General features: G+C 38.8%; 1 protein-coding gene and 2 long non-coding RNA genes across 5 annotated transcripts in view; 1 reads left to right on the forward strand and 2 right to left on the reverse strand.

The window, feature by feature from the left end:
• Positions 1 to 405: 405 nt before the first annotated feature.
• Positions 406 to 2903, reverse strand: LOC121028811 (uncharacterized). Its single transcript, XR_005789442.1, has 2 exons — positions 2373 to 2903; positions 406 to 578 (listed from the first exon to the last, which is right to left on the reverse strand). It is a non-coding gene; the product is annotated as an uncharacterized LOC121028811 (long non-coding RNA).
• A 527-nt stretch (positions 2904 to 3430) lies between these two features.
• LOC121028810 (uncharacterized) lies at positions 3431 to 16218 on the reverse strand. Its single transcript, XR_005789441.1, has 2 exons — positions 15852 to 16218; positions 3431 to 5079 (listed from the first exon to the last, which is right to left on the reverse strand). It is a non-coding gene; the product is annotated as an uncharacterized LOC121028810 (long non-coding RNA).
• Positions 16219 to 17120: 902 nt separating this feature from the next.
• Positions 17121 to 23156, forward strand: part of MAGI2 (membrane associated guanylate kinase, WW and PDZ domain containing 2) — a 1342154-nt gene continuing 1336118 nt past the window's right edge. The window contains exon 1 of one of the 3 annotated variants that reach the window (XM_040472823.1): positions 17121 to 17742. In XM_040472823.1, coding sequence (XP_040328757.1) covers positions 17442 to 17742 — 301 coding nt within the window. In that variant the 5' untranslated portion in view covers positions 17121 to 17441. The remainder of the gene's footprint in view (positions 17743 to 23156) is intronic. The other 2 variants (XM_040472822.1, XM_040472824.1) reach the window with 2 other exon arrangements.

Consider the following 23156-nt stretch of genomic DNA (forward strand, 5'->3'; position numbering starts at 1 on the left):
TTTAAATAACGAGTTAAAGAGGGGGACCCAGGCGGCTCAGTTGGTTAAGCATCCAACTGTTGATTTCAGCTCAGGTCATGATCTTACAGTTCTTGTGCGATTGAGCCCCATGTCAGGCTTTGTGCTATGAGCACAGAGACTGCTTGGGATTCTCTCTCTGCACCCCCCCCCCCCAACACATGTGCCTATTCTCTCTCAAAATAAAGGAAACTTAAAAAAAAATGAATTAGAGATAACTAGTACTGAAAAATCATGATGGATTAAAAAACTAATTTTTCTGAGATTTCATTGTGTTAGGTATCTGCTAGTATCTCAAATTAACCCTTTAAAATGGATACTTTTGCCAATAAATGGACATTGTATGAATTGTGATATGTTTACATGTATGAAACAGAAATCCATCTCTGTGGCTTAACCTTGTAGTAGCATTTTATTTTCCTCACATAACAAGAAGTCTAAAGGAAGGGACTCTAGGCCCCTTCTACAACTTTGTTCCATTATCCTCACAGAGATTTTATCCTCATGTCTGTCTAGTCATAGAGGCAAGACGGCTTCTCCCTCTTCAGATGTGCCGTAGGCTGGAAAAAAAGAAAGGGACACAAAGAATGCGTTAGAAAAACAGATATAATCCCAGAAGTCTCCAGCAGAAATATACTTGTATCTCATTGCCTACATTCTTGTTACATTGCTACCTTTGGCTGCAACAGTGTCTGAGAAGGTGAATATTTTATCTGGGAACACTGCCAACCTGAACAAAAAGGGGTTCTGTCAGTAAGGGAGAAGTGGAGAATAGCTCTTAGGTAGGAAATTAGGACTGTCAAAGAGGTCACTGAATTCAGAATGCCATATAATCACAACTAGTATTTTTAGGCAGCCTCAATTTTCAGAGCAATACTAAATGTTAATAACTTCATTTTTGCTATTTTTTAGGGTTTTATTTTTTTCATGAATAGCCATGGTTATTAATGAAATAGTATGAATGCCCATTTTATAAACTTTATTACCTACATCATACAAGAAAGAATGAGGTCATTATAGATCATTAATAGCTTTTTATACTACTCTTTTTTTTAATACACCTCATTAAATTGTGGTTTTAGGGTCCGTGTCATAACCAATACTAATCTCCTTTGGATAACATGTAAATTCTAAATCATAGGACTTAAATCCAAATTCTAAAGGTTTTCTAAGTTAATTACCAACATCAGTTTAAAATAACATTTCTTTAATGCCTACATACTGAATGGAGAACACTATGTCCTAAATTAATTCTATAAACTAAGTGTGGAACATTTATTCAAGAAACCCTTTTGTGTTTTATAGATCTTTTCTAGCTGTAAGATTTAAAATTCAGTATTAGTTAGTTTTTAAGGTATTAAAATTTTTACCTCTTAAGAAACATTTTTTTCCACACTTACAAAAATACTTAGTGTATTCTATCTCCCACTAAAATGTAAATCTTAGTTTCTCTGGATTTCTCAAAACCAGTCTTTAATAGTGCTAATCAGGTTGGACAGATTTTTCAATAACATTTAGGTGGCAGGGGGAGAAGAAGAAACAAAGATATTGCTCTAATGTTCTGTCTAAATGGTACTCAGAAGTGAACATAGTACATTTTTCTGAATGCAAATCAAATACTAATTCATATTTAATGTAACATGATATTAGAGATTTACATCTAATTTCAAATCCTCTGTGAATTCAATTAGAATTAAGTCTATCTCCTCTTACACATCTTATTGAATACATTTTTTTTCAAATCTAATTCTGATCCTATAATTTGAGATGACTTATACTTTATAAATATTCACACACAAATACGATAAGGTGTCATATCTCATGTGCTCATGGAGTTTAGGTAAAATATGATCTTCTCCAATTATAAAGAAAAATACAGAATCTTGCATATAAAAATCTGACCCTTATTTGCTTACAGCTAAGGAATTTAGAAACAAAGAATATTCAGAAATGCAATTAAGAGATTGCATTTGATTAAGTAAGAATTTTTAAACAAGACAACTCTGCAAAAGGCAATATCCTCCCTACGATACATGCACATATAAAGTGTGTATTTTTGGATATATGATATATGGATATATAAATCTATGATGATTTTCTGAAGGAAAAGAATTGCCAAATGAAATCATTAAGTAACTTTTTCTCTCATAATGTCTGTTAAAGTGTGCTATAGGGTAATTCTTCTTTTTCTCCTGGATAAAATCTTGGTTGGCGTCCCACAGCTGTTCTTAAATAATAAAAATCCCCCTCGTACTTCAGTTACTTAAACGACTTCAATTCTGAAAGTGATAGGTACATTCAGAGTAATAACAAAAACTACAAGCTTCATTTAAAATTAAAGCTTCTGCACTCACCTAATCAGCTATGCAACAGAAGGCAGGCCTGCAGGGTACAGTATGGCTTGGACAGATATTCCCCTACTTTTCAAACTTGTCTTTCTTCCTCTGTGAAATTGCTAACTTGTACTGTTTCTGATCACACCAGGCTTCAAGATGGTGGATGGAGGAGAGATGAAGGCACAGGCTGGTACTTTTGTAAGCTGCCATCATTGCTGTCTGGTTTGACAGGTGTCAAAGCTGACTCTTGTGTTTTTCTGTTGCAGGGTGTTTCAGTTCTTTGCAGGGTTTTCAGATCATTACTTCTCTCTCCATTCATTGGTAAGCATCCTCTCCCCTGCACTTCATTGTGATTTGGTTCTCAGTTCATCTCTTCATGGACTCTCTGATGGGGTCCTACTGCTTATTAGGCAGCCCTTTTGGATAAAGTTCATTTAAGATGACCCCAGGCACCCTTATGTTTACTGCAGCATTATTTACAATAGCCAAGATATGGATGCAACCCAAGTTGCAGAGAAAGACAAATACCACATGATTTCACTCATATGTGGAATTTAAGAAACAAAATAAATGAACAAAGAAAAAGAGACAAACAAAAAACCAGACCCTTAAATACAAAGGACAAACTGGTAGTTACCAGAAGGGAGGTGGGTAGGGGAAGAGTGAAACAGATAAGGGGGATTAAGAGTATGTTTATCATGATGAGCGCTGAGTAATGTACAGAATTGTTGAATCGTTATATTGTGCACCTGACACTAATAACACTGTATGTTGATTATACTTCAACAAAAAAGTTTAATGGCAACAACTCTATTAAAAAAGAAAGAAAAAGAATTAACTCCAGGCCAACTTTTACCCACATATGTGTTGTCTATACCTTCATAATCTACTTATGGTCAATTATCAGTTACAAATTAAGTTACCTTTCAAAACAAAACTCTCTATTCTGTTGTCACTACTGGTATTTTTCATATGCATCTACAGATGTATTTTAATGAATAAAATTAAGTTCAAAGCATCACTGAGTCATAGTTATTTTGCAATAATGAATACAGACCATGAAAAAAGCTATTATGTGTGGTGAATATTATTTATTGCTTATTAAAAATATAGAGATCGCTAAGATAGACCAACATCCTTCCTTTATGGACCACAAAGTAAGGAATCAACTTAGCAAAAGTTGTTTTTCGCCAAGGACAGTGCAAAGTTTTATGTGATGCACTCAAGAGAGTATGGGGTCTAGAGTCAAACATATGTGGCTTTAAATCCTATCTCTATTATGTATTAGTTACAAGAGGCTGACCAAATTCAATAAAGTATATAATCTCAGTTTCTTCTTCTATAAAATGGGAATAATAACAGCTCTAGCAAATACATAGTTTTGATACATAAGTAAAATGTAATACATATGATGTATATCACATAATAACTCCTTATTCAGTGTTACTTATTTTTACCTTCAAACACTGGTCAAAAATTTTTTCTAATGACAGTGGTAGTTCTTCAGGTATTCACTTTTAAAACACTGATTTCTGAAGTTAAAAATAACATGAATATATACGTATATATATTTACATCATTTTCAGGTCATTAAATTATTACAAGGGAGTATTTAGCAAGTGCATAGAGGATGCCGTATTAAAATGGGGAAATTTGTTTTACTATACACATAAAACAAACTCTAAACCATCAACTACACTTTTTACACTTTATTTACCCAGATAAAGCAAAGGAACCAGTAAAAATAAGCGAGGACTTCTACTGAATTAATCTTTGGGATTAGCAAACCAAGTAGAGAGGCTCTGGTTTTCAACCTAGTAGAGGAGACACAGACCATTAGAGAAAAGTTCTCCAAGTCTCCTGGGAGAAAAGTCTGTAACAACTAGATTACATAGCCCTAGGGCTCTTATGATGCAAGTCCCATTGTTTAGATGTTCACAACTCCTCCGGCCAAGTTATTCTCATTAGTAGTCAAATAATAGTCAAACTATTGCTAAGTGGAATGGCTAGTATCAGGACTGTATCCACATATTTATCCACATATTTATCCAATGAGAAACACTAGTATTTTTCCCAGTAGGTAGTGTCACTATGTCACTGTAACACTTCCTTATTTGTTTATACTCCTCTCATAAATATGCATTCATTTCAAGATTCTGGGTGTCATGCATGCTTAATATGCTTTCTCCATGTAGTTAACAATGTTGTGAAGGATTAGGACAATCTTTTACCCCCTTATCTTATTTTTCTATTTCAGCACAGATCCAGAAACTGACTGCAAGAGTCTTCGGTATAACATCTCGATCACAGTCCTAGATAATGTCTTCCTCCAATATCTAAGATTCTAATATATGCTATGTTTAAATATTAATAAAACTTATTTGAATGGGCTTTGAGATCAATATTATTACTTTTCAGATCTCTTCAAAAATGTTAGTGTTTTGTTCATAAATAAGCCAGTGATTGTCTCTTATGAAAAGTAAAGGGATTTGTGATGTTAATGGGAAGTATCAGCATGAAATCATTTTTAATATATATAAAGGTAGTTAATATATTACATATATATATACACATATTTCCTAGGTCTGTCCACTGAAAAGACTTAGAAATAATGGCCCACTAATAGCCATAAATAAGTCAAAATATCCTATCTTGGTTTCTAAATATGATTCTTCACAAAAGGGAACAGGGTTCCTTGGTGGGGGTGGGGAGGCAGATTCCAGAGCTGGGGAAGAGAAAAAGTAAGATAAAATTGGAACATTTTGTTATATAAAGAAGCAACAAAGTATTCAAATAATCAAAAGCACATGTCAAAAGGACAGCAACCATCTTGAAGGAGCCCCCACAGGGCAAAGCAAACAATTTGAGCTTCAAAACAGACTATTAGTAGCAGATTCTATCCCATTAGATAAAATAAGAATCCAGGAGTACATATTGACATAAACTTTAAAGACAAGTAAAGGAACTGATATTAAAGACTTCTACATTTATTCGTTAGCTTAGTTCATTCAGTAAATTTGTATCATACAATTGTACCTCCAATAAATTCAAGGGGAGCCTGTAGGGTGGAAACCACTTCCTGACTATGGATAAAGCCTAGAACATATGCCAATCATGTAGATACTTATCTCTTCAGACACTGAGCAAGTGCCAGTATACTGGAAACTTCCTGGGGTGGGGGAAGCTCCAAGTAGTATTTCCAATTCTGCATGGTTACTTTAATGTTACATCTCTGTCCTCTCTTAAAGTCTGGTGCTGCCGAAATACCCATATCCTCCTCCAACTGACCATGCCACATGTCCTGTAATTTTTCCTCCCAGGTTCTCATCCAGCTATTCTACCTCTGCCAGGCACTTGGGAATTAGAAAAGCCTTCAGGTTCCAACTTAAGAAAGAACACTGAGTTCTGGTACGTGAGATGTAATGAAGATCTCAAACATAACGACTACTCTAAATTAAAAAGAGAAACCAACAAGCCACATAAAACATGCTATTAAATCACGATTTTCATTAAATAGTACCTAGTTCTACATGCCTACATATTTAAAAGTAGGATGAAAATCTATCATAAATATGCTAAACAGAAAAACTAAATTGAAAACTGTGTCAGAAATTAATATTTTTACAATATTTCTATGAGTGTAGTCTGCATTAAACATGAATGATTATATTTCGTGTAACATTTTATTGTTTTGAAATGAAATAATGATAAACATCCTAGCAGCTACAGAATACAGCTAGAGTGAAGAGTTAATTTATGGATATTAACTACAATAAGTATGTCATACAAACTGTTCTGAAGATGAATGTTACATTAGTTAAGTCATAACAAAAAGATACCCCACTGATTTAACAATGATTTATTGAGTGTCTACTTATACTACTGTATACGTATTTAGTACCACTAGTTAGTACCACTAAACTATTTAGTACCACTAGTATTGTGGACCGTGTGTAGTCAGGTATGAATTACAATAACGTCCTAAAGAAACTCACTAGTGATAAAAACAGATAGGTAAATCAATAAATGTAAAGCCCGAGTGTCAAGTGCACAAGTCAATGGTAGCACAAAGACTGAGTGACTCAATGGATGGTGGGCAGGAGAGAATAAGAGATGGCTTCCTGTAAGAGGGAATGCCTGAGGCAGAGTTTAAGAGAGGATTCAGTTAATCAGCCAAGAACAAATCAAGGAGAGGCTATTAAACAAAATAAACAGCTTTTACAAAGTCACAGAGGCACTGACTAGCATGGAGCATGGTGAGAAAGGATCAGGGCAGTATTAAATTTCAAGCAGGGTCCAATTTGTGGAAGACCTTATATAGATTAACCTAAGGGAAAGTATAATTGAATGCATAAAACAATACAAATGAAAATTACCTAGTCTCTGACATGGCAAGTTCCTAACTACTTCAGGTCCTAGATACTTCTTTTTCCTCTGCCTGAAGATACCTTCCTATAAAATTTTTGCAACTGGAGGTTATATCTCATTCAAGTCCTGGGTTAAAAATTACCTCCCAGGAAACACCTGTCTGTAACATCCAACTAAATTATTGCCACCCTACCACACCACCTATTAACCTGCCATTTCTTTTGTTTTTTTTTTTTTTAATTTTTTTAACGTTTATTTACTTTTTTTTTTTTTTAATTTTTTTTTCAACGTTTATTTATTTTTGGGACAGAGAGAGACAGAGCATGAACGGGGGAGGGTCAGAGAGAGGGAGACACAGAATCTGAAACAGGCTCCAGGCTCTGAGCCATCAGCCCAGAGCCCGACGCGGGGCTCGAACTCACGGACCGTGAGATCGTGACCTGGTTGAAGTCGGACTCTTAACGACTGCGCCACCCAGGCGCCCCAACGTTTATTTACTTTTGAGACAAAGAGAGACAGAGCATGAACGGGGGAGGATCAGAGAGAGGGAGACACAGAATCTGAAACAGGCTCTGGGCTCTGAGCTGTCAGCACAGAGCCTGACGCGGGGCTCGAACCCACAGACCGCGAGATCATGACCTGAGCCGAAGTCGGACGCTTAACTGACTGAGCCACCCAGGCACCCCTATTTTGTTTTTAAATCAATACAGAGAGACTAGAAACACAGAATAAATACCAATTTCACAACTTCCTGTAACATACCCACATGCCCCTGATTTTTAATGTCTTTATTTGTAAACTAGACTGAAAAAATCGTGGAAATTGCTAAGCAACGTTTAATGTAGTACAGACTCTAGGGATTTATTGGCTGACAATCTTCCTTTTATCCTGTAACATATAAACACATTTTGTTCCCTAGTAGCCATAGGAATATGACTAAATCAGAAGAAACCCTTTCAGAGATATTTGTGTTTTATTATCTCAAGGATAAATCTCTAATGCAAAATCATCAAGCAATATGACAAAACATACTGAAGGCATTTTGGAGAGAGCAGAAAAGGGGTTTCTAGCCCTTAAAATCATATGCAAATCTTCCTACCCTTGAGGAGAGACTACACTTGTCTCCAGGGAAAAGGGCTGGGAAGTAAATCTCCATTAGTATTGGGAAAAGTTAAACTTCTTTTATTTAGCTTCCTGCTAAAGTGGGAGCTTCAGGGTACGTTTATATATAAACTGACATCCTTAAATATATTTTGGGGTCTTCAAGAGGAAAATGCAATGTTTATTCTTCTTGAGGTAGGCAAGACATCTGAATAATGAGTTCCTGAACTCCTGCAGTCACACAATCAAATTACCAGTGTATAGGACCCTCTAAAAAATTAAAACCTATTGTTACTAAGTGAAGGAATTACTCCCTTATTTATTTCTAGTTCTATAAGGATACTGTTGACAACAGAAATAAATATTTAAATATGGCCAAAGGTAGGAAGCTGAATTATATTGTAATGAAAATGTCCTCAAAACTTTGAAATTTTATTAAAATGGCAGTCATTACACTCTAAAAGACCTTAGTATATGCAAATTCTTTCATTAAGACTCAAAACTAGATGAAAGTCATTTAAATTCAGATCCTATATAACTACTAGTTGACCAATATCACAACCAATATTAACTATAGGTAAAATATTCATAATTGTCTCTAAATAACATGGTCTGAAATTCATTAAATATTTATGTGATATTCTGAAATGTATAATATTTTTCATAGTACAGTTTTAGTTATTCAAAGTATATTTTGCATTCAACATATATTGAATACATTTACGGTATTAAAATTATGATAGTGGTCTTAAACTATCTGACAGGTTTAGGGTCAGTGAATTACTCAAGAAAAGGCTTAGAAGATGTTTTGAAAAAGGACCAAGAGTGATCCCACCAAATTAACATGAGGATATAAAGGCAGCAGTTGATCACATGTAATATTGTGGGTGCCCGTAAGAGGGAAGTAACAGGCCTATTCTGTGTAGTCCTGGTAAAACCAGATGTGGGGAATGTGCTAAAAGATTATTTACAAGTTGAAATTACCTGAAGATATTAAATGTTTATTTATTTTCAGAAAGAACCTCAAGTGGGCTCCATCTTCAGTGTGGAGTCTGATACAGGTATTGACCCCATGACCCTGGGATCATGACCTGAGATGACATTAAGGGTGGGACACTCAACTGACTGAGTCACCCAGGCACCCTGTTACTTGAAGATATTAAACAGATGATGGAGACCTGGTCCTGGAGTACTCATTGTTGGTATCAGAAAAGTGGTGAAGACATTAATACTTAATGATTTAGCTAACGTGGATCCACAACAAATAAGCCATACTTTATAAGTAAAAATGTGCATCTGACCTGTTCTTTTTTTAAAAATTTTTTTCTTTAAGTTTTATTTATTTTGAGAGAGATAGAGAAAGAGAGAGAGAGAGATTGAGCATGAGCAGGGGAGGGGCAGAGAGAGGGAGAAAGAGAATCCCAAACAGTCTCCATGCTGTCAGTATCAGCCCAATGTAGCGCTAGATCTCAGCAACCCTGAGATCATGACCTGAGCTGAAATCAAGAGTAGAATGCTTAACCAACTGAGCCACCCAGGTGCCCCACATATGACTTGTTCTTCATGAAGCTATGCTAGCATCATGTTACCACTTCTTTCTCTTGATATCCTCATTTTTTTTTTTAATTTTTTTTTCAACGTTTATTTATTTTTGGGACAGAGAGAGACAGAGCATGAACGGGGGAGGGGCAGAGAGAGAGGGAGACACAGAATCGGAAACAGGCTCCAGGCTCTGAGCCATCAGCCCAGAGCCTGACGCGGGGCTCGAACTCACGGACCGCGAGATCGTGACCTGGCTGAAGTCGGACGCTTAACCGACTGCGCCACCCAGGCGCCCCTGATATCCTCATTTTTATGGTCTATAGTTGTGGAATGCATCATTCTCTCCTTGGGAAGCACATTAAAGTTTTGTTTTTCACTCATCTTCTACTCAATCCCTTAATGTCCACTTTCCTTCAGATTACAGACAATGACTTGTCAAACTTCCTAATTCTTTTGCTGCCCTAAGATTTCATTGAGATTAAGTTGGAAGATTAATCTAGTTCCTTTAATCTAAAGGAATTAAATGAATCCAATTTTTCTCTGACCCATCTTAACTACAATTTTCTCTTAAAGAAACTTAAACTCCCTCTTTTACTTTTAAAAATATTCTCAATAGATAAAACGGGAGATAACTGTCTCAAAACCTTAACAGCTTTCAAAACTTCTTGCTGTTCTTGATCTTTTGAAATACATTCCTAAATATTGGGTTTACTTTACTAGCATCAGTTGATTCTTTGCTTAATAGATACATTCTCATATTAAATACAATAGATAAATATTCACTGTAGTGTTTTTTTCCCTAGTACTATATTTGTCTTCATTCATTCAACCTCTGTGAGGAATACAAACATAAGCCATGTTATTAAAAAAGTTGTAGCCTAGAACTGAGGTTGAGGTAAGTCTAATTTTATAATAAAAGGCAGAAAGAAGTGTCATGAAAAGGATCAGGTTGCATTTCATAGGAGTTCAGCAGACACAATAACTTTCAGCTGATTATATATAAGTAAAAAAGTATACAAGAGGTTTATTTAGGTTGGACTTTCAAAGAATTTCATATCCAAGCAAATTATTGGGCTTCAGTGGATCTATAAATTACATGAAATGATATTTAATATTTGGAAGATATATCTTATGTGTATCTGTGGTAGAGCAGCAGGACAGAATAAGATCACTAGTATTCATCATATTCTGAAAAATACTCACGACACTCAAAACGGTTAAAAGTAAACCACACTACAAAGAACAGTATTTGGAGGTTTCAAAACTATTAAAGTTAGTATGAGTAGAAATACATTCTTATTGCCTCCAATTATTCATAAGTATTTTTGTTTCTCAGTAAAATGGCTAAGGAAGCATGAAGTTTCCCTTGAATTTTTTGAAATATGCTTTTCCAAACACTAGAAAATACATCTAACTGTTCCTTACCATTTCAAAAGAGAATATGTTCACTTTCTTTCCATAACTTTCTTTATACCTAATGTACACCATTGACAAAGTTGAGTTTATGATCATACTCTCCGTTTATGCTTCTTCCTTGCAATGGAAGCTTTTGTCATTTTAAACTAACAACAGAAAAGATAGAAAAAAAATAACAGGCAAGATTAAAATATGGGCAGTAGAAATGATATTAAAAATCCATGTAGGATATTTTAAGTTTACTTTAAAAATTTATGATGGGAATTGATAGGAAACTGAAGACATATCCTAAGAAGATCTATAGAGAAAAAAAGGATAAATTGAGAAGTGGATTTGGAAAAGAAAAGGAATAATAATATTTAAAAAATCAGTTAGAAAAGTAAGTGTTTTATAGATAGTTTACTATAAGGATGAAAGCATGAAAAAAATGGTAAAATGGTTTTAAAGGATTTAGAATCACGAAGCAGAAAGTGACAAATTGAACTGCTCATTTTAATAATAAAAAGTGGGGGACAGATATAGCTACTTGATGGCATGAAATTGAAGTACCTGAATTTCTGAAGTGTTTAAAAAAAATCTAGTAAGGAGAGTCTAAAAGTATAAAAAGGTATGAAAATATCTTTTGGGGTTTAGTAGAATGTGAACTGATGATGAAAGATTGACAGGCACAGAATAAGTAAAAAGCAAAACAAAAAGAAAGATAAATTCAGATATTGACATGTAAGAAGTATCCCTGTATAGTACTTCATGAAAAGGCATACATTTTCAGATCCAGTATTAGCTTGCTGTGTTTTGTGAATACGGTAAATAGGCAGCCGCAGTATCCAGAGTTTTTACTAAAGTACCCATTATCTTTTACCAAAAAGATTGCAATCACTTCAAAGCTACAGAACAACAACAACAAAATATTATAATGTTTTCATTTATTGAGCTGGTCAAATTTCTCCATACATTGTCAACTCTGTAGTTAAGGTGAATCAATTATTTAAATGTTTTGCAGTTCTCTTTCCCCAATTTGTTTATAGTATATGGTCCAGGAACTTCACACAAAAAGGTGCTTTATAAAGACCAAAGTCACATCACTCAGAACTTTCTAGCAACTAAAATGATCTAATACCCTCAGACTTAAGTAGTCAAATTTTACCTGTCCTCACATCTTTTTGCACAGGGCTAGGTGACTAATTGACAGTACTATTTGAGAGGAAGTTCCTGCATTACAGACATTAGACCATATATTCTATCCCAATCATATAACTGATACTGAAAAATAAGATGGTTCTACGAAATGCAGAAACACAATCAACGGACATTAATTCTAGACCAAAATGAAACAGTTCTGACCCTTCCATACAAATGTAATTGATATAAATCTAAAAGTTACCATCATCAAAATATTTGAGGTTTTCAGGTAAGGAGAATTAGCACTATAATGTAATTTGATAAAATACCAATGAAATATGCAGTTCTGTGCAAGTGTTTGGAGGCATCTAAGCCCTAAACCTTCCTCTCACTAACTTCAAGAAGCTTGATTTCTCAACATTCAATCCTTTCTTTGGAATATAGTCTTTTCCCCTGATCTTTCCTCTCTTCTCTGCCTAGCAAAAGATTTTGTAAACTGGAGTTGAGTGTTTTTCTCTTCTCACATTTTGCACAGTGCTGGGTAAGGCTGAAGAGCCAAGGTTTCAAAGTGTGCCCACATCTATCTTTGCAGTCCAAATTCTCTTTCTAGGACTTGGGCTTGCATATCTAGTTACTGGACTTAAGCTATAGATACCCATGGAGTCACCAGGCTGGGCTAAGAAACCAGCAGATAAACATAGCAAATCCTTCTGAAACATCTTTTAGGCAATGTTTTGGGAGAAAAATCATATTTAATATCCATATAAATATGAACCTATTACAGAGCAGAAAATTAATATGAATTTTTAGATAAAAGTGAAGGACGTCAAATAAGATTACTCTTGGCTGGGGGTGGGGTAAGTATATCATTGTTGAGAGATATTTTGATAGAAAAGTCTGAGAAGCTTGGTATTATGCTAAGTAAATCTACCTTATAAATATGGATTAGTATATTTGTGTGTGAATACTGAAGCAGAAGTGAAAGGAGGTTTAATAATAGGAATGATCACAGACAAACTATGGAGCGTGTCAAGTTTATCCTCCATTGCCATTATTACCACCAATACCACCTCTCAGACCCTGTCCCAAGCTCTTGAAGAATCTGGCTTCTTTTCTTAACCTCAGCCTCACTACTAAGCATATTCTGTCTTTTCTTCATCAATAAGTGCTCTTTTTCATTCCATTCCTTAAGACATTAGTATATGTGTAAAGAGATAATCATTACATACTGAAGATAAGAATTCATATTAAGGTGGTGGTCACATAATGAAATTTTATATGCTGTTACTTTGGATATATCTGTTATTAGGTAGAATTCTGCTGAGCGTTTACATTGTGCCAGAGAATGTGCAAGGGGGTAGGAATGCTTTTCTTTCTTCAGCTTTTAAGATTCCCAAACTCTTTTTTAATAGAATGCAATATCCAGTGCCATCTTCTGCACAAAGAGTGTCAGCAATGAAAAAATTCATTCTTGACACAGGTATCAAACTCAGAAAGGGTAAAGCAGACAAGAAGAAATAAAGCAAATGTGAAGGGTTCCAGAAGAGAAGATAATCAAATTAGTCTGAATCTAGCATTTCAAAATGATTGTTATTTCAGTCATACTTTTCATAGTGCTGTAAACCTGAACTAAGGACTCACAACTATTTGCTTTCATCTCTGCAAGTTAGCAAAGTCAACTGATCGACAATTTATTTGATGACATTGTACCTGACAGAAAATGCTGTTTTTTCACTCCTAGGAAACAACCCAACAAGTCCTCAGAATACATGTAAATTTCTTTTCTTAAAGAAAATATACCCATCTTCTTTTTTGCTACCACATTTCAGTGCATTTAAATTTTACATGATGCTCACACAACCTCGTCACATAAATCATCACCTTTTTACAGACGAGGGAACAAGTTCTGAGAGGCTATGTGATTTAATCAAGGTTATATGGCTAAAGGCAGGATCCCAATTTCTGAGTCCCCAGATGGTGCTCTCCTCAGGGTTCTACAAGACCCTTTTACACCTGTAGTGGTCAAGATCCAGGCAGGAGACAGAAATAACACCATCACTAAAACTGGGAAAAGCTAATATAAAGCATTAACTAGTAAAAGGAGACTGACTACTAAGCGAGGAGATTACTAACAAACACAGGAGTAGTGGTTTAGGGAGCAGCCAGTACTTCTGGGGCTGTGGGAAAGTACCCAATAACTTAGGTAATAACTTAGAAGAACCATGCTCTCATCCCTGTCCTCTACCTTTGGCTACCAAGCCAAAGACACAGACCTTATTGGAGATAATGTGGCTGTCGCCCAACCTATGGCAATGAAATTCATTAGGTGTCACAGTCTGGGCTGGTGAGGGAACCACCAGCTGGTGTGCCAGTGAAACTTGCTAGGAATGCACCCATTGGGAGGCCAGCATGGCTTATTGGGAAGCCACACACTGGGGAGTCAGCCAAACTTACCTAATGATGTGAAACACTGATCTCTTGCACACCACAGGCCAGAAAGCCACCCACTGACCACACAGGAGCAAGAAGAAAAGAAGAGGCCCCCCTTTTTTAGGCAGTGTCCCTCTAGCACCTTCTATTGACAAGTCCTAGCATTGGGTTGAGAACAAAGCAATGTTTACAGGCTCTAGTTCTAAATATCACAGTTCAGGGCAAAGATGAATTAGAAGCTGAGAAGCATGAGACTGTTGGCACATAGCTCAATGACTCTCTTGGGTTCTTGAGGGGGAAATGCTTTTATACCAAACTCCTACTCCATTTGTCTTCTTCTTCTTTGTTTTTTTTCCCCCTCATTACCACTACAATGAAATGCAGACCCAACCTTTGAGGATGCTATGTACTGATTTCTGGTAAGACACATGGTTAAGTGCATGAGGAGAGCACAATGCAGTGAATGAGACCAGGTCTGGAGCCAAAACATTTGGGTCTGAATATTAGCTTCACCACTGACTAAATTAGCAGCCTGGTAAAAGTTAATCTCTGTATGCCTCAGTCTCCTTATCTGTAAAAGGGGATGATAAGATGATGGGAAAAATAAATGTAAAGCCTATACAACAGCACCTAGCACATAGTTAGAATTCGATAAATATTAGTATTACCCATATGTGTTAGTTTGTAATTGGTGTTTAAAAATGCATATTCAGTTCTCATTTTCAATTTCCATGTAGGTCTGTATCTCATAGTGCTAAAACCCAACTTGTTTGGGTGAGACTGGGCTAAGTACCAAAAAACCTTGCGGCCTCCTGGGCATTGCCTTCAGCTTTGATTTCAGATCCTGGCACTGCCCCTGTCTCACTGAACAATCCTCACAGCAGAAGCCAACCCACTGGGGATCCCTCGTCTCAAGGGAAAAAAAGACACATGTTTAAATAAATCATCTTTCTTTAGTAACTCTTCCAGTTGACTAAATTTGATTCCCCTCTTCCCCAAACAATGAGTTACACTTGCGAGGAAAAGAGGAAGAAATTACTATTTTTAGTGCCTACCCACCTGTACCAGGCAAGCACTTTGTATGCATTACCTGATTCATCCTCATCATGTCCTATCAAATTAGTACTTTTAACCCTGTTTAAAAAATAAGGAAAATGAGGCTCAGAAAGGTCAAATAATCAATTCAAGATGACCTCTTGGTAAGCAGCAAAGCCTCAATTCAATTCCGGTCTTTCTGTTTGGGTGGACTACACGTTTTTAACTGTGCCGCTTGCCTCCCACACTCTCTTCATCTCAGACATCAAAAATCTTAACTGCTCAGTCGTTTTCGTACTTTGCTTTAAAGAGAAGAGTGGGTGTGCAACTTTTTTTTCTTTCTCAACCGTATCATTTTTAAGATACAGCGAATGAAATTCATTTACTAGTCACAGGAATTTAAAAAGTTATTCCTAACATCTTACACGAAATTAGCTTTGAATGAAAATCAGCAGCCCTACTGAATCTCTGCGCGCCTGTCCTCACCTCTCCTCCAGGCTGCAAACTTGGTGAAGGGAAAGGAAGCCGGTGGTGGGCCTTCGAGCTGAGCTCCAGCCCGGATTCTGCCGCGGTGCTCAAGTTCGGTCGGACCCTTCTTTTCCTCCTGTGGAGCAGGTAGCTGTCGGGCCAGGACGTCTTAAGGTTTCTTCCTAAGGTACAAGCCCGAGTCTGAGGCTCTCCTGGGCGAGGATGTGCCCCAGTCGTGTCCGCCACAGCTCCCGGGGTGAACAACCCGTTTCTCCCAGGAAGCTGCCAAGACCACCTTTCTCCCGCCCCAGCCCACAGCCCCTTGTGCTCCGCGTCTCCCAACCAGGAAAAGTGAAGCCCCTTCTCCTGGGACCCTGGAGCAGCCTCTCACCGGACAACTCCGCTGAGTTCCCGTCCCGGCCTGCACCCCGCAAAGCGATGCTCAGCCCACCCGCCGTCTGGGTAACCAGCCTGCACTTCCCCCCAACTTTCCGCTTCTCCGAGGGGGAATTCTGAGAACTCTGCAACGAGTTTGACTGCAAACAAAGCACCGCTCAACAGTGAACTCCTCCGCCGCCTCCCGACGCCGGGAGCTCAGGCCTCCCCTGCAGTTCCACGCCGCGTCCCGCCAGCTGGGCTTTCCCACGGCGGGGTCCCGGGCCGGGGGGGGCGGGGTCGCAGCGGTCCCGCCGGAGCCCCGGGCTCGGGGGCGCGCCCCAAGTCCGGGTCTCGCTTTTTCTGCTCCCGTCGAGTCCCGGTCTGAGGAAGTCCGGACGTCCTCGCGGCGCAGTAACCTAGCGCGCCGCCCGGGCGCGTGGAGGCTGAAGAAAGGTCCGCGCAGGGCTCGCAGCCCTTCCTGCCGGCCTCCCCACGCCGGGCCTCGGCTCCCCTCCTTTCCCGCTCCCGCCTCTTCTCGTAGGCTGCCAGGCGGACCCAGCCTGCCTCTCTCTCTGCCTTCACTACCGGGTCAAGCTGCGGAGGGAGGGAGCGAGACAGCGGCGAAGCGGCTCCCCACCCGGCGCGCGCGCGCGGCCCTCCTCCCGCTCCAGCCTGCTCCCTCCTCCCCTGCCTCCTCCCCTCTTGCCAGTACAGTACAACTAGTACGCACACACTCACACACACACGGACCCTGCTGCTGCCACTGCAGCTACCATGGATATCAGCTAACAACACACACCCAGGCGCGCGCGCGCGCTCCCACTCGCACCACGCAGGAGTGGCCCCCGGCATCCCTACCCTCCTTCCCCACCCCCACCCCACTCGCTCACCAGCTCGGCTACTGCTCGCTCAGGCTGCCGCCGCCGCCGCTGCCGCCGCCGCCACCACAGCTCTCCTCTGCTGCGGGGCCACAGCCTTGAGTGTCATTCAAGGGACAGCACAACCTCACCCAAGCTCTCCTACCTCTGCCCAGCCGTCCCTCTCATCCTCCCCGTTCATCATCCTCACTCCATCCAAAGAAGAGGGAAAGCACCGAACAGAAGGGGGAGGAAGGCAAAGTCTGCTCTTCTCACCTCTTGGCCCCCCTGCTCCTGCATCCTCATTCTCTCACCACCAACTCCCCTACCCCAGAGGAACCCCTCAGGAGCTGAGGCGACTCACCCCACTGCCATGTCCAAAAGCTTGAAAAAGAAAAGCCACTGGACTAGCAAAGTCCATGAGAGTGTCATTGGCAGGAACCCGGAGGGCCAGCTGGGCTTTGAACTGAAGGGGGGCGCCGAGAATGGACAGTTTCCCTACCTGGGGGAGGTGAAGCCCGGCAAGGTGGCCTATGAGAGCGGCAGCAAGTTGGTGTCGGAGGAGCTGCTGCTGGAAGTGAACGAGACCCCCGTGGCGGGGCTCACCATCAGGGACGTGCTGGCCGTGATCAAACACTGCAAGGACCCCCTCCGGCTCAAGTGTGTCAAACAAGGTGAGCGCAGCGGCTTGCTCGGTGCTTTGCCAGGCGGCTGGACCGCTCCAAGCGCAGGGCAGTGGAAGGGTGGGCTCGCGTGTGGAAGGGGGTGTGTGGCGCGACGGTGGGGGAGGTCGAGGGAGTACCCGGCAGAGCGAGTGAGCTTTGCGGGGGGTCCGAAAGGGGTGCTCAGTGGAAGGGAGGGACAGGTTTGCAGTGTGGCGTGCAACTTTGCGCAGTTATATCCTCCACTTTGGAAGGTGTTTGGCCTTGTGTGACCTCAGAGGTGCGGGCGAGCTCCCGGGGCAAATTGAATGTGCGTCAGTGGCACAGCCCGCAGTGGATGAAGAGCTTTTGGGGAAGGAAAGGAAGGAAGGACGGAAGGAAAGAAGGGACGAAAGAGGGAGGGAGGAAAGGGGAGGAAGGAACAACTTGAGGGTGCAGCGGCATCACCAGCAGGGCGGGGAGGAACATGGGGTGGCGGGGCGAGTGGAGAACTACGCCCCCCTTTTCAGGAGCCGGACGGGAGACGCCTTGGTCCTCAGCCGTCCCCTAAGGATCCCTCCTTGAACCTCTAGGTGACCAAGAAGGGAAGGGACAGATTGCTTTGGGCGCTTTGACGGGTCTTCCTTAACTTTTTCCCTGCTTCGCTCTTCTGTCCCCCTCCCCCGCCCACGGTCGTGTCATGTGGGCACCGCGCGTCACGTGCGCACTGACTAACCCCAGTGCTCACCCCGAGTTGGCCGGCGGGAGAAGGCTCGAGAATGAGGCGCGGCACTGGGAGCGGGTTCTAGCGTTGGGGGGTCGGAGGAGAGAAACGGTTACCCGAATGTTCTCTCCCCAGGGGTTGTTGCCCTTGTTGGGTGGAAGTTCCCTGTGGTTGGGCTCTTTTGGCTTCCGATTTGAGTGAGGGGTGTGTTGCTGAGGAGCTGGGTGGAAAAGCCAGCTGGTTTCAGGTCAGGCTCCCTCAGCTTCAACCTGGCTTGGATGAGGCTCACTTGAAGGCTGTGATGGGGAGGTAGGGAGACTGGGATCTTACAGAACTCTCCTTAACTCTGTTTTTGCTGAAAGGAGAATAGGGTCCTGAAGGAGGGAAGAGTGAGATGAAAGTTTCTCAGAAAGAGGACCAAAGGAGCGAATCTTTGTTTTCCTCACGTGATTTGTGTATGTTCTGTAGCTCAAACGCACATCTCATGTGCTGTATGTATGCATATATGCAAATTCGTATCAGGCTGAAGGCTTCTTGTTGATGACTTTACGTGTTCGTCCTGCCTCAGAGATGGAGTTGAGCATGCCATTGCCCGAATTTTGAACAACCCCATAATCTTACTACATGGCCGACCATCGAGAAACACTCGTAGGGAGATGTTCTTCTCTATAAAATCAGTTTGAAAAGTAAGCAAATGAAAAAGAAGTCTCTGGCAAAATTTCTTAAATTTCAATTGCCATACGAGAAAACGTTTTCGTTGGGGAATCTTCTGGCTTACTACTTGAGATAGGCTAATGTAAACATTGGCTTGTAGGTCAACATAGCTCAGTACTGTACAAAACTGAAGATTTATGAGTTAGGGAGGAAGGCAAATAGAGTATCTTGGTATTTTTCAGTATAACATACCAGAGGCTCAAATACAGGGATTCCTGCTAACTTACGTGATGTCGTAATATTATCTTACGGCAGTAGTTAACAAATGTAAGGTTCTGGTTTTGAGTCCAAGAAACCCGCCACACGATTAATGAGCGTTTTATTGGCAGGAGCTTGGTATTTGTAGTGGGAAGTGATGGCAAGAGTTAATGTGTTGTGAAATTGGACTAATGATAGTATCCTGATGAAGGAAATGATTGTCTTATTATGATTTGCAGTGTTGCCCACATTTAATGTTGTGTTCTTTCTGAGCCCTGTATTTTGAGTGGGACTCTGGCGAAGTGTATCTCTAGCAGTAAGAATGTATTCAAAAAAGAAAGAAAGGGAGATGATTGAGTATTATATTCCATAAAATCTAATAGTAAGACTTAACTTGGAAAAGTGAGGGCATGAAAGCTATCATTAAATAATGAAAAGCTTTCAAGTAAGAAAAGGAATTTTGACTATCTTCTGATAACACCATAGGACAAAACTAAGGTAAATTTATAGAACAATTTAAAAGATGAAACATCTTTGCCTGTGTTAAGAACATGAGCTTGCTAAAAGAAGAGAGACAAAAGGAGGAAGAGGAGGAGAAAATGAGCTTTCTAACATAACCTTTCAAAAATCTGTGGACTGGCTATATTGTGAATTCATGAGCCCCCTTCATTTGGGGTCTTTATGAAGAGGCCAACGTGACCAGATGCCAGGATTCCTATGTAAGCTAGGAACCTAGACCAGATGCCATTTCAATCTTGCAGTGGATGACTTGATCGAAGGTAGTCTCTGATCACCCACCTTCTATATAATATTTTATTTGAAAGAGTATTGCTTTTAGAACTCATGGAATATATAAATATAAAGTGATACATAAAGGGGAAAAATCTCTTTTCTTTCTTTGTTAACTGTTTCTGGGCTTCACTGGGTCATTGATGATTGATGCTGGTAATGATGTTCACAGAGCCTCCACAGGAACCTGGTTCACAACCTGAGTTATTATTGACCAAGAAAGAAAAAAAAAAAAAAAAAAAGCCTCACTTAGCTTTTGTGGAAAATATAATCTTATTGTATATTCTTCTAAATATCATCATTTATATATACTGTTCCCTTGTTGAAACCATTCTTTCCCTTGTCAAACAACAAGACAGGTTTATTTTATTTATCATTGTAAGCAAAATGAAGATTTCAGAATGTTAGATAATGGTACCTGTGTGTCTGGAGTTTTACTATAGATTTTACTTGCCAGAAAAATATTTAGAAGCTCTTGGCTCAGTGTTCTTATTTCTGGAAAAGCAACAAACTGGCATAGCTGAAAAACTTAAACATTGTTTGTTTAGCAATTTTATTTTTAAAATGTGAATGAGATGATTGATTTCTGAATATCCATTTAAACATTGGGTATTAAACATACATAATCAGGTAAACTAAGGCAAATTTTCCAAAGAAAAGTAGACATTTAAATAATAAGAATATTAATAAAAAGCGCACCAGATAAAATTGCATTGTTTACTCAATTTTTATTTACTTGTTTGGCTAATTTAGCATTATAGTTGTCATAATTTTATTTCCCTTTTACTTTTATTTTTTATTGTAGCACTTTATTTTTAAGCATTTTTGAAAAAATTAATTTTTTAAATTTTAATTCTAGCATAGTTATACAGTGTTATCTTAGTTTCAGGTATACAGTATAGTGACTTATCAATTCTAATAGTTGTTATAATTTTAAAATATAACTTTAAAAGAGGACGAAGTATAGGATTTTAAGATATACTAAACAAAGTAGATGTATCGTAATTTTTCTGCATTGTTTAAATGTCTTTAAAACCATTCTTAGAAGCCATTTAATTAAATTCAAGCTGCTTTTAATCCACACAGTGATGAGTCATATATGAAAAATACCATGTATTGTCACATCTAATTTGTTTTTATAAACTCTGACTTTTTAGTTTATAATAATAAACTTTCCTCACCAAAGCATTTAATTCTAAATTAGCAGATCTGTTCCATGATCTCATTAGTGCAGTAGACCCAGTTGAAGGAAGTTTCTTGGAGTGATTTTGAGATCTTTGCTGAAGTGCGAAAGGTTTTTCTTTCTTTCTCTCTTTTTTTAAAGTTTGCCACTAAACTTCACAGCAGCCAGTTACATAGACCATTGTGTCCTACATTCCTTGCACTATGGCTGCCACTGCGTCTAATCCCACATGGAGACCTACATAGCCTGGACTTATTTTCCCATTTAGGATCTTACAATGGAAAATAAAAGGCAAAAAGTTTTCTAATTCTTCCCTTGTGGAAGAAGGGCCAAATAAAGCCTTTGAAATTCAGTTCTAGAGATGTACATTGCTCTCCCTCCTATTGCTTCTTTCAAAGCCTTCTTCAAAGGAAAATAGATCCACATTTATTAGGAGTTATGCTTTCTTCTTGACTGACTTCAGGCTAGTATCAGTTAAACCTCTGTGCTACTTTTTATTTGGAAAGGTAAAAGCAAATCATGTCAAATTTTCTCCAATAAAGATGGAGTTTCCTTCATAAAAATTTAAGGTATGTGAATTTTATTGACCAATAATCAAACTGTTAGAGCAATTTGATCAGTTAATTATTTTAGAATAAATTATCTTTAATGTTTTGGAACCAGGTTAATGAGACAATTATCTTTGGGCATAATTTATGGATGACGCTACTGTAGTTTTTGGTATATGTACATAATTTAAATGGTATGACCTTGAATGTTAAATATGACAGTTTGCTTTTTTATGTGTGTGTTTTGAATGAGACTCATCTCAGGATGAAATCACAGCTGAAGTATTTAAGTGCCACCATCTCAGCTCTTAACATTTATACTGTGTGATCTCTTGGCATATTTATTATGCTCACTTTCTTTTTAGTTTCTTGAAACTCACACATTCACTTTCATAATTAGCAAAAAGTTTTCACATTTGACAACTCTGACTGCTTATAGTTTAAAACATTGGCTTTCAAATGCATAGCAGACCCTGGTTGAATCATTTCCTTCAAGAGGTAAGATAGAGTAGTAGTTCTTTAACAGTCTTCCAAGAAGACTGCTTGATTTTGAATCTTGAGTATGCCACTTAGTATGGGCAATATAAACAAGTTATCTAGTCTGGGGTAGTAATAGTACTTTGAGAATATTAAATAAGTTATGTATTTAAAATAAGGTAGTATCTGGCAGATAAGGAGCGTTATGTGTTACTCCACACAAATGTTATTCCAGACATATGGTCATTTTGAGCTAGTGACATATGAAGTGTTGTTAACTTTCAGGATATTTCATTCTAATTGAAGACTAACTGAAATATATGAAATGATTGACTTATTAATAGTATGAGTAATTTGCAAGTAGTATTCTTGAGGTTTTTTTGTATAGTAAAATAATCATTTTCTTTGTAAAGCATTAATGTGAAGAGTATGCTATTAACTGGAATGGAACATATTTTTACCTTTTAAAAATAACTCCAACTGATGCTGCCTTTTGTGTGCAGATCACTGTTTAATTATTTGCATATTTTAGCCATTGTTTGTTTTCACTGAGTAGTTTATTTCCTTTGTACCCATATCTTTTAAGCATTTGGTGAATGTATTGAATCATTTACTCTAGGCTTGGCAGGCATTGAAATCCTATTAGAATTCACTAATTTAAATTTAGGAATTTATCCTTTTTGCATGGGACTATTTTAGATACAAGTACATGTTTTAAGAATGAACTTTGACTTCTCAGCTAGAAATCAAGTATCTCATAAAGAGGAGCAATCACAAACAGATTTAATTCATAAGTGTTCACAGTCCACTATGT

The sequence above is a fragment of the Herpailurus yagouaroundi genome, unplaced genomic scaffold, assembly GCF_014898765.1.
Source record: "Herpailurus yagouaroundi ecotype Mexico unplaced genomic scaffold, PumYag 100, whole genome shotgun sequence".
Classification (NCBI taxonomy): Eukaryota; Metazoa; Chordata; class Mammalia; order Carnivora; family Felidae; genus Herpailurus; species Herpailurus yagouaroundi.